Source organism: Mauremys mutica, chromosome 13, assembly GCF_020497125.1.
Source record: "Mauremys mutica isolate MM-2020 ecotype Southern chromosome 13, ASM2049712v1, whole genome shotgun sequence".
Classification (NCBI taxonomy): domain Eukaryota; kingdom Metazoa; phylum Chordata; order Testudines; family Geoemydidae; genus Mauremys; species Mauremys mutica.
In genome coordinates, this window is record NC_059084.1 from 31,987,987 (window position 1) to 32,000,359 (window position 12,373).

A 12,373-nucleotide genomic window follows, 5' to 3' on the forward strand; every position below is an offset into this window, starting at 1 on the left:
GGCCACTTGCCAGAATGCAGGGGTGCCTTTTCCCCCTATCCTTGCAGTGCAGGTCGTGACTGGTTCTCCTTTGGAGTGTCCAGTGTGGTGCATGTTCTCATTAGAAAGGTTCCATGCTCACTGTGGGTTCCCTGATTTCTTCTCCTGCACCACTGTCAGCTCTTGTTGTTGGAAAGTTTTGCCTTTCTCCTCTCCTTCGCATTGTGTCCTTACTTGTCCCTTGTGCTTGCTGGGCAGCTATCACTGTAGTGTATTTTTTTCCCCCTCTAGAAAAAGGCCTTGGTGAAGAATCCATGCTCCGGCCGTTGTATATGGATGTCCAGGCAACTACTCCTCTGGTTGGTAAAATGATGTGAACATACACTAGTGCCCTAGAATGAACCCTGTAGTTGTAACCAGATGGGGTATGTGCATAATGAGTAAGGATAAGATATCATGGATTCTATGACTTCCAAAGATCTCCGTGACATTGTCCGCCTCATCCCTGGGCCGAAGCTCGGGGCCGGGGGCAGATGCAGACCCCTCCCACCACAGCAGGGCTTGGCCTCTCATCTCCCACCCATCAAGCTTCAGTCATCCCCCATCAGCTCCTCACCCCTATTATTTTTAGGAAAAGTGACTGACAGGTTATGGGCTTCCGTGAATTTTTTTGTTTATTGCTAGCAACCTGTCTATGACTTTTACTAAAAATAACTGTGACAAAATCTTAACCTTAATGATGGGGAATGCAGACTTCAATTAGCAAATCAGAGTGCTCATGGGTAACTATGAGAAGAGCTGTATTTGCCAGAAGAATGATCAGCTTGTAATGAAGCCCAATATCTACTCTTCCTTATTTGTTCTAGATGTGTCGTTCCTTCCCATATTAAATCTATCTATTAGCTTCCTTCTCTTACCACATCAAACTCAAGCTTCTTGTTCTCATAGTGTACATAATCTCATGCCCAATTACATCTTGGCTTTCCCCAGCACCCACTCCTTCTCACTGCAGTCTTCCCAAAGAACATTGAAAACATGGAGGGATTGAGAAGAGACTGCCTTATTTGTGCTTAAAAGAAAGTCTAGTTGTTTACCCAGTGTAAGGCACTCACCATCTTTGTTGTGGTCACTGTGCTGATAAGCAGCTCCATTCAGTGGTTCACCAAACTAACTTTAACGATGGTCTGCAACTAAAATTCTGACCTTGTACTTTAGTAACAGTTGAGAAGCAGGTCTTTCTCCAGAAGTCTCATCTTCTCCACTCCACTCATTTTATTACGACCAGAATGCCTTTCATCAACACTTATATATTGTGAGGTTTAATAATTAGAAATCTCTTTATATTCCTGGGGGAAATGTACAATAAATGTACCTTGAGGTGGTGACTATTATCAAGTACGGTCTTGACATGTCATTTGAATTAAATAGATTCTGAAATGATGAAGGGTCGTCTTGGATAAAATGTAAAACTTCAAAATTCTGTTTTACATCATTTCCTGTGACCGTGAAGGGGTTTTGTGTTTCTTTTGCGTAGAAAGTCCTTGTTCTTATCAGGGGCGGCTCCAGGCCCCAGCACGCCAAGCGCGTGGTTGGGGCGGCATGCCGCGGGGGGCGCTCTGCCGGTCGCCGGGAAGGCGGCAGGCAGGCCGCCTTCGGCGGCATGCCTGCGGAGGGTCCGCTGGTCCCGCGGCTCCGGTGGACCTCCCGCAGGCGTGCCTGTGGAGGGTCCGCTGGTCCCGCAGCTTCGGTGGAGCCGCGGGACCAGCAGACTGTCCGCAGGCACACCTGCGGGAGGTCCGCGGGACCGGCGACCGGCAGAGCGCCCCCCGCGGCATGCCGCCGTGCTTGGGGCGGTGAAATGTCTAGAGCCGTCCCTGGTTCTTATGAGACAGATTTCTGATTTAGTTCAAGGTTTGACTTGTAAGATTGCATTGGACGTTGTTGCAAGATGTTATTAGCAAATGTTTGCCAGTCACCAGATAGGTTAATACAGAGTGTATGTAAAATATTTTTGCATCCACAGTAGTTTGGAATAAGCTGGCTGCTGGTCTGGGATAAAGCAGAGCATAAGTATTGCAGGGGGAAAAAAGGAAGGAAAAACAAAATGTTTTTCTCTGCTTTTAAAAAAGTGTCTCTTGTCTTCTAGGACCCCAGAGTTTTGGACAGCATGCTCCCTTATCTAATGCACTACTATGGCAACCCACATTCCAGGACTCATGCCTATGGCTGGGAGAGTGAGTCTGCTATGGAGCGAGCCAGGCAGGTGAGGCTTTTCAGCCCCACCACAGAACTTAAATAACTTTTCCTGTTCATAAACTGGTTGCTTAAAACATAAAAATAACCTCTCAACCCCCATAATTCTGGTTTAGTTCCTAGGAGGTGAGACTTGGCAACTTGATCTCTAGCAACTTAGGAGTTTACTATGTTATGTATTTTGGCAAACTCAAAACAAAATACATACAGTAACTCCTCACTTAAAGTTGTAGTTATGTACCTGAAAAATGCGACTTTAAGCGAAATGATGTTAAGCGAATCCAATTTCCCCATAAGAATTAATGTAAATGGAGGGGTTAAGTTCCAGAGAAATTTTTTTCCCCCAGACAAAAGACTAGATATAGATATATATATAGATATACACACACAGTATAAGTTTTAAACAAACAATTTAATACTGTACACAGCAATGATTGTGAAGCTTGGTTGAGATGGTGAAGTCAGAGGGTGGGATATTTCCCAGGGAATGCCTTACTGCTAAATGGACTGAGCCCTCAAGGGTTAACACGTTGTTAATATAGCCACACACTCTACAAGGCAGCACAAATGGAGGGAGGGGAGACAGAAAGGCAGACACACACACAGAGGGAGAGAGAGAGGTGTGTGTGTGTGTGTGTGTGTGTGTTTCGCGTTGCCCCTTTAAGTACGCTGACCCCATTCTAAGTACATTGCCTTTTTAAGTAGATCAGCAAGTTAAGACAGCAGCTGCTGCCAGCATGCTCCACTGTCCTGAGCCCTGTTGTGTGTCCCCCTGCTCTGTGGACATAGGGTAAGCAGGGGGGAGAGGGATGCCCTGAAATTAGCATATGGGATATATTGAATACACTGAATATTAGTTGCATATTTTGTTTTCCCATCCCTTCAGAAGGGTTTATGTTCACAACAAGTAGTAGTATTGCATGCAAATGACCTATGCAAATCCTCCTCCACGTTAAAAGAGGAAGTACATGTGTGTAATGCCATTTCTAAAGACAGTATCTGTAATCCTGTCCAGGTTGGGCTAGTATTTGGGTATAGGAGATGGTCTGGGAGATGCTGTACATATTCTCAGTGTGTGATGAACTCAATTTTCATGTTTTAAAATAGCAAATCATTTTTATTTCTTTTTAAACAGCAAGTTGCATCATTAATTGGAGCAGATCCTAGAGAGATTATTTTTACCAGTGGTGCGACAGAATCAAATAATTTAGCAATTAAGGTAAATGGCTGATATATACTAAATTACTTTGAAATCTGTAATGGTTTGGGGTTTAAGTCCTGTTGTCAGGCTGCCAATGATCCATCTGTGACTCTGTGAACGGTTAATAAATTGACAGTGATTTTAGTGGAAGGCTTGGAATTTTTGTTTTGTTACAGTCCTAGTTTGACCAACTTGTTCCATGAAGGAATGGACTGCCATGCCACAGTATACCTGGAGGGAGTGGTGGGCTAGTGCTGGCTTGGTGGGCGGGAGCAGGCTGGCCATGACCCATGGTTTGGAGCAGGTGCAATACTTCGCCTATTCCTTAAAATGAAGACATCTTTGAATTGTATTGAAATCCCCCACAATTAACCTAGCTGTTCCAGCAAATTCCTTTGGGCCTGAAATTTTCCATCCTTGGTGTTAAAGCAAAGGTGACCTTTTTTTCCCTTCAAGCTTGAGGAAAATTAGTTTAAACTGTTTTTGATATATGCACATAGGGATTAAAAATCCATTTGTCCCAGATGAAGTTTTGTGCTCATGTAACTGAAATCTTGATCATCAATCATTTTCCAAAGTTTTTGATCCTTTTCCTTGTTAATATTTGGAAGATTTTTCATTCTATGTTATCTCCCTCCAAAGAAGCAGAAAATTATGAATCCTCTCTTAATAAATACTTTCAGAATTCAAAGCTATATATTTTTGGAAGCAGTTGTAAATAACCAAATAGTCTAATTTAATGCAAGTAATCTTTGTAGATTATAATTGAGTAAATAATTAGGAAAGGATAGTGATTGTCTCAGAAGGGCCTGGGATGTTGGGTTATCTCCTCACTCCCTCTTCAGATTGAATGTTGATTTGCATATAATAAACCAATAAGTAAAATTTACTGGAGTGTTGTGGATAATTCTCTTCATGAGTAGAGCCCTACCAAATTCATGGTCATGATGCATTTTTCATGGGCCGTGAAATCTGGTCTTTAGTATGGGGTAAAAGCACACAATACAGATTTAATGGGGGAGACCAGTGTTTTTCAAACTGGTGGTCCTGACCGAAAAGGGGGTGTGCGCAGAAGTAAGGGTGGCAATATCATACCATGTCCTCCTTACTTCTGTGCTGCTGCTGGCAGCGGCTCTGCCTTCAGAGCTGGGTGGCCGGAGGGTGGTGGCCGCTGACTGAGGGCCCAGCAATGCAGGCAGCAGCACAGAAGTAAAGGTGGCAATACCATACCATGCCATCCTTACTTCTACGTTGCTGCTGGCAGCAGCTCTGCCTTCGGAGCTGGACTCCTGGCCAGCAGCCACAGCTCTCCGGCCACCCAGCTCTGAAGGCAGAGCCGCTGCTACCAGCAGCACAGAAGTAAGGATAGCAATACTGCAACTGCTCCTACAATAACCTTGTGACACCGCCCTCCCCTCCCCCCAACTCCTTTTATGGTCAGGACCCCTACAATTACAACGCTGAAATTTCAGATTTAAATATCTGAAATCATGAAATGTATTATTTTTAAAATCCTATGACTGTGAAATTGACCAGAATGGACTGCGAATTTGGTAGGGCCCTGTTCATAAGAGACTTTCTCCCAATAGCTCTTTTAGTCACTGCCACGCTGAGTGACCCTGGGAGAAACTTCCTTTTGCTTGATGTCCTGCCCCTTTGAATTTATATAAATCGCTATCTTTTAAGCAATTTCACAGTAGTTTTATTTTTCATTTAATGTGAACACCAGGGTGTTGCAAGATTCTATAAATCCAGAAAGAAGCATATAATTACAACTCAGACAGAACACAAGTGTGTGCTGGACTCTTGCCGTTATCTGGAGGCTGAAGGCTTTCGTGTCACATACTTGCCTGTTAAAAGAAATGGGCTCGTAGATTTAAAGGTAAGTTGCTTGTTAGCAAACATGTACAAATTCTCCACATAGCACTATCACTTTAGAGGCCTCAGCATCACTTTTGCTGAAGCATTGCTGTTACCCTAAAAACAATTTTATTGATGATCTGTTCCTAATTATGAAAAGGCAAAAGAATGGAAATCATACCAGCCAAGTTTTTAAGAGCAGGGTGCACTTTGGAGAAAACTGTTTCTCTGCCTTTTTGATTTATTTCTTTAATTATGGACTTCTGGAGTAAGAGAATGACTGTCATTAAAAGACAGATGATAGAGTGACATTGTGGTGGAATGGTAGTCCCACAATAGATTTTCGTTTTAATTGGAAAGGAAACATTCTATAAATCTTTTTCTTTGATTTAAAGGATGAATTTGAGATGCTTATTGTAGTTTATGAATTGCTTGAAATTTTTAGGGAATTTTGAAGGGGAAAAAAACCCCTAATGTTAGCTATAACTTTCAGAAAAGGACCATGTGATCAAAACATTTCCAGTGTTTAAAAGAAATCCAAAACAAATGTTAAACACTGCTCTAGTGAGCAGTCTGAAATGAAATGCATGTGGCTCTTTGCTTTGAGTAGTTATGAAAATGTTAAAATAGCAACATGTTTTGTATGAATGGTTATTAAGGTTTAAAATAGTAATGTTTGAGTATTGTCATAAGAGTTCAATTGACACAATGTTACTGATAACATAAGCCATGGTGGCAGCATAAAAGTTATGTTGATGCAATAACAGAGGGTTTAGGATGAAGCAGGGTACAACACTGAATGCTTACTGTGGTACCAGATATCAGAGGGGTAGCCGTGTTAGTCTGGTTCTGTAAAAGCAGCAAAGAATCCTGTGGCACCTTATAGACTAACAGACGTTTTGCAGCATGAGCTTTCATGGGTGAATACTCACTTCTTCAGATGTATTCACCCATGAAAGCTCATGCTGCAAAATGTCTGTTAGTCTATAAGATGCCACAGGATTCTTTGCTGCTTTTGTGGTACCAGAGGAATTCAGAAGTTGCAATTTTAACCCATGCTAACACAATATGGCTCAGTTGCCCTCTAATATTCTTCATGTATTGAAAGTGTGTGTGTGTGTGCGCGTGCGTGCGCGCAGTATTGGTTCCTTTTTTTCTAACAGCATGAAGGAGTTTCTACCTTTCACATACATCATTCTTTCCTCTCAAGGTTCTGTTCTTTTGCTGTGTTATTGCTCAAGTAACAAGGAAGCTGCCAGGAGTTTGAGAGAGAGAGCTCACCCTTCGGTGCTTGTTTTGGTCTTTTCTCTTTTGGTTTTAATTCTCTTTTTTGCCCAGGTCTTGAGCAAACCTCAGATACTCTCCATTGGGTTTAGACAGATATGGTTCCCTCATCTTGGAGGTTGTCACACCAAGGATTTTCTTGAACCTGTGTCCAAACTAATCTCTTATGTGGTATTAGAATTCCACTTGACTCTGCTAGGAGTTGATGCATGCCTCCCTCTCCTCTCCCCCTCCCCCCCCCCAACTTCTTTTCGGTAAAGTCTTGCTTCCTTGCCTTTATCCTGAAGCTGACAAAGCATCTGGGAGTCTAGTCACAAATTGTTTTGTTTATCTCTTTTGAACAAAATACCAGGGTACAAAATATACAGGAATGACCAAGTAGGTTATGCTGGTGGAGGAGTGGCACTACAGGTGAAAGAAAGCACAGAGTCAAATATAGTAAAAATATTAAATGAATCAAACCGTAACATAGACTCTCTATAGACAGACATTCCGTGCTTGAATACTAAGAGTATAGCAGTAGGAATATACTCCTGACCAGGATGGTGACTAGCTGCGAAATGCTTGAGGAGATTAGAGAGGCTAAAAAAATTGGAAAAAATACAGAGAAAGGTAACAACGTTATTTAGGGGTATGAGGAGCTTTATATGAGGAGAGATTAAAAAGACAGACTGTTCAATTTAGAAAAGAGACAGCTAAGTGGGGATATGATAGAGATCTATACAATCATGAATGGTGTGGAAACAGTGAATAAGGAAGTATTATTTACTCCTTCACATAACACCAGAACCAGCGATCACCTGATGAAATTAATAGACAGCAGATTTAAAACAAACAAAAGGAATTACTCTTTACACAGCGCACTGTCAAACTGTGGAACTCATAGCTGGGGATGTTGTGAAGACCAAAAGCACAACTGGATTAAAAAAAGAATGAGATAAGTTCATGGAGGATAGGTCCGTCAATGGTTATTAGCCGGGATGTTCATGGATGCAACCCCATGCTCTGGATGTCCCTAAACCTCTGAGTGCCAGAAGCTGGGACTGGACGACAGGGAATGAATCACTCTATAAATTGCCCTGTTCTGTTCATTCCTTCTGAAGCATCTGGCACAAGTCACTGTTGGAAGACATGATACTGGGCTAGATGGATCATTGGTCTGACCAGTAGGGCTGTTCTTTTGTTTGTATGAACCGCCTAAAATCCTCTTCTAATGGACTCTTGGCTTGTATGGCTGCTGCTGCTTTATAACGATGGTTCCCCTCCACAGCATCAGTACAGGCAATTAACGCTTTTGTGTTGGTTCTCCTAGGTTTCCCCCTCTGAGCCTGAATGATAAGCATCTATGCTGGGCTTTGTGTCCCACCACCCACCACCTCCCATTCAGTTGTACACACTCCAATCAGGCCGTTTCCCATCTTACACAACACCTAAGTAAATGGCATACAGTGGGGTGCAGTTGGCCTTGATGTATGAATTATTGATGAAATTCTGTGGCCTGTGCAGTGCAGGACATCAGACTAGATGATATGAATGGTTTCTTCTGGCCTTAAAAATTTATTAATCTATGAATTCATCCCTCCCAGCCTCAGGCTGCAATGCTTGGGTTTTGGGCCACCAGATACCCATTTTTATTTGGGGTATATTCTGCTACACACGGCTGGCAGCTTTACCTCTGGGCCAGATACCCAGCTTTGAGCTTTTGGGGGGCAGGGGCGGGGAGGGATAGCTCAGTGGTTTGAGCATTGGCCTGCTAAACCCAGGGTTGTGAGTTCAATCCTTGAGGGGGCCACTTAGGGATCTGGGGCAAAAATTGGTCCTGCTAGTGAAGGCAGGGGGCTGGACTCAATGACCTTTCAAGGTCCCTTCCAGTTCTAGGAGATTGGTATATCTCCAATTATAATAATATAATAATAATGAGTGATGACTTTCATGTTCTTTTGCATGTAATGCATAATTGTTACTCCTGCTCTCAGATGACTCTAACAGTAATTTTCCTTTCCCCCTTTCTCCTCCTTCCTTGTGTATTGCAATAATTTTCTTGAATTTGGAGGACTTGCCATTTCTTTAGACATGTTATATAATATAATTTTTTTTAAAATTAATAAAAGACACTAGAAACAAGCTGGCATGAATGTAACCATGACAAGCGTAGCAAAGATTTAATGGCTGTGACCTAGTCATACATTGTTGTTCATGTGGATATTAAATTATATAGAAATTAAACAGTCATGCTGCTTTTATTTATGTATAACTAGTATTACTACTAATTGTGGAAATGGGTTCTTTTTTAACTGATAGATCTGCTAGTTGGTGATTGGTGTTATTCTGCCTGAGCCTTCTCTGTCTCCTTTTAGAACGTCTGTCAGTTAATTGAATCAGGATTTATACCAACACCTCCATCATTTTCACTTGTAGTGCCAAAGAACTACAGGAACTTTTTCTTAACTGAATGTAATTTGCTATCAAAACTGAAGCTGAGTGATGGGTCTGTACAATTGGAAATGAAGTCACACATCCTCCCAATTGAGGCTTAATCAGTTTTGCCTTTATTTTAATACAATTTCAGACAGAATTATTGTCAATACTCATTGTGTCTGGACATACATGGAATAGTTAAATGGGCCAAAGTTACACATTTGGGGGCACCAAAAAGTCCCTCCTCCTTCTGGGGTGGTCATTACCTCCCCATATCTCTTGGTCTGGTCCTTCTGTTTCGTTCATCAGTTTCTGATATGGCGTTTCTCCAGCCGTAGATCCATTTTTTCATGTATTCTGATATGTTTTCACATGCTCCATTACATAATTTTCCTCCAATCCGCATTCCATTGAATTGTACATAACCCATACATATTCAGGTGCAAGCATTAATCACCTAATGTCTATAATTTTCTTGATGAATTTGCAGTTTTGGGATCGTGTTGCTCTCGGTCCCAGAAAAAGGGAATTTTTGTTTATCAGTGCATGTTCTTACCTCTTACTTACATCTTCCAGCATGACACATTACTTATCTTGCCAACAGTGTCATTTTAAACAAATGAGCAAATTATATAAAAGAGAAATTAATAAAAAATACCCTCGTGCCAGGCAAAGCCTTGGCCTGTGTATTGCCTTATCTAATACTTCCTCTCTATACATAATTACAGTTTATTAAATATATAGCTAACAGTGAATCTTATTTTATTTATTTACAATCCTTCATTTCAATGTTAAATCAGTATGTGTTTAGCATAGTATATTATCCTCTCTGTTAAAAGGGGAATTTTAGAAAGCACACTATGTGATACTTTAGTTCAATGTCAACATTTCTTATCCTCTGTAAACACAGATTTGTCAGGGTTTTTATTTTACCCAAAGTCCAAAAACTTTGTACTTTTGGATAGCCAAATCTTATCAGTGTTTTTCCTGTTAAAATATTTTAGGTTCTCTGGTTTTTAGGCCTTGGGGTTTAGTCAATTTTAACAGCACCCCAACACTAAACTGTAGGTGGCTTTTGCTTGTACTTTTAGTTACGTCGGGCACTACATCTGTGTCTTTTCAATGTTTTCACCAGGAACTGGAGGATGCACTCCAACCAGACACAAGCTTGGTGTCCATAATGACTGTGAATAATGAAATAGGAGTAAAGCAGCCAATTAGTGACATTGGTAAGTAGGCACTGGCTTCCAGCAACCTAATATAAATGACTCTGACTTGAAAAACGGTATCTGCTGCTTTATATATACAACTACACATGTGGTTCATTATGAAAAATGTTCAGGAGACCAAATAACCAAACTTATCCAGTTTTAGCAATAAAATTGGCTAACACTACAAGAAAAAGAGTCACTACATTACTGATCATTCTGGGAAGCTGATTCTCACAGCATGCCAAATGACCTTATATAGAAGGTATGCTCTCCAAAATATGCCCCACAAACTAGCTGTATTTATAGTTACTTGTTTACAAGTTAAAACCACTTTGTATGTCACCCAAGGCTAAAATTCACCAATCAATTAGCTTTTAACTTATTTTTTTGGTACCACAGTGTATCCCTTATCTCTTGCTTTTGAACACAGTATTTCAAACCAGTTGGGCCATGAAGGCACTCCCAACTTAGTACCAGGTTAGAACACTCATGTATCTTGATTTTGATAGGGTTTATATTCACTAATGCCAGATGCTGTATTTAGCTTTGCAGGGTGTTGGGGTGGGGGGTTGATCTGATGTGTAATACATGTCAATAATGTGTGCAATATATATATGAAATATACCTTGGCTAATAGTACTAAAAAGGCATATTGGTGTAATATCAGGTGTAATGAAACTGGGCCCTAAGGAAGCTACATTGTTTTGAAGGATCAGAAGCAATCCATTGGCCTGTCTTGTCTGAGACTGTTTTGATGATGGTTTTGCTGTCTCAAACAATATGTTCTTAAATTGCTTAAAAATGTAAACTAAAACTGCATCTGATATTTTTAACGGGGAGTTGTTACAGTCATGTAGCCTTATAATGAGAGTGAGGTGCACTGTTTTCTGCTCCTACCTGGCTTTTGCAATTTAAAGCAAAGCTTTGCAATTGGCAGCCAAAATTACTACTTGTTCACAATCTGAAATACACACATTGTGTGTTTGGAGAATCCTAGGGAACAGTAGTGCAAAATGAGACCTAGAAATGAATCAGCTGCGGATCAAATGAGAGTTTACAATGATCTGGCAGGGAAAAAAGGGTCACTGTTGGTCTCTCTGCCCGGAGGCCCATCATGTCATAGGGTGGTAATAGTTTCTCTCCCTGCGGATATGGTGCAGCTGCAATTGGAATATTGCTCACTTCTGGGCACCAGAAAGTTACTGTCAGTCTGAAGAAAGTTCAGAGAGGAGCAACCACAGTGAGGTGGGAACTGAGAATATTGCTTCTGTTTTTTGAGTAAAGATTAAAAGCTAAATTTGCAGAAGTTGGCTATGTGACAACACAGTGGGGAATGGATCATAAACATACACATACTTGGTGAGTATGAACACCGATGAAGGAGAGGAATTATATTAGCCTGATAAATGAGATATTCTTAAGATAAAAGGGAATTAAGAAGTGGAAAATCTAGGTGGACTACCAGGAGAACTTCCAAAGGCAAATCTACCAGGTTGTGAGTAGACTTTCCCAAGGAAGTGATAGACACCCCCATCCATTAAGACAAAAGAGTAAACTCAGCCATGCGCTGTAGTTCCATAGGGGAGAAGTCCTGCATTTGACAAGATGACATTTTTGTCTCTAACTTCTATGATAAGGAAGCAACTTGTAGCTTTTCTGTTGCTTCTAAATTTCAGCTAGTTCTAGCCTTGAGCCATGTACAACTAAGCTTGGGTAAGTGTCAGCTGGAATAGCTTCAAAACAGTCCATAGACAATTAACTAAAAAATTAGAACAATCTAAGAGTACTCCTTTCTTCTCTCTTTTCCTCACAAAACTGCTCCTGTCCAAGGTGACACTTTTCAGGTACATTAATGCATTTAATGAGATAAGTAACTAACTGTCTTGTTTCTTGCTGTTGTGGTGTTCTTATCCCAGGTCAGATCTGCAGCTCTCGTAAAGTTTTCTTCCACACCGATGCTGCGCAGGCAGTTGGTAAAATCCCCATGGATGTCAATGATATGAAAATTGACCTAATGAGCATCAGTGGCCATAAAATCTATGGTCCAAAAGGTATTGATTGATTGTTTTTCTAAGGGATTGATGTTTCCAAGCTTGTCTTGGGGTCACTTTGTTTCAGCATGCATTCTGTGAATTGTTCAGATAATTTATAAACCCGTCATACTCTT

General features: G+C 41.0%; 1 protein-coding gene across 1 annotated transcript in view; it reads left to right on the forward strand.

Moving 5' to 3' along the window:
- Positions 1–12,373, forward strand: part of NFS1 (NFS1 cysteine desulfurase) — a 40,077-nt gene that overhangs the window by 610 nt on the left and 27,094 nt on the right. The window contains exons 2-7 of the mRNA XM_044985189.1: positions 271–338; positions 2,126–2,242; positions 3,368–3,451; positions 5,163–5,315; positions 10,131–10,224; positions 12,123–12,257. Of these exons, the coding sequence (XP_044841124.1) occupies positions 271–338; positions 2,126–2,242; positions 3,368–3,451; positions 5,163–5,315; positions 10,131–10,224; positions 12,123–12,257 (651 nt within the window). The remainder of the gene's footprint in view (positions 1–270; positions 339–2,125; positions 2,243–3,367; positions 3,452–5,162; positions 5,316–10,130; positions 10,225–12,122; positions 12,258–12,373) is intronic.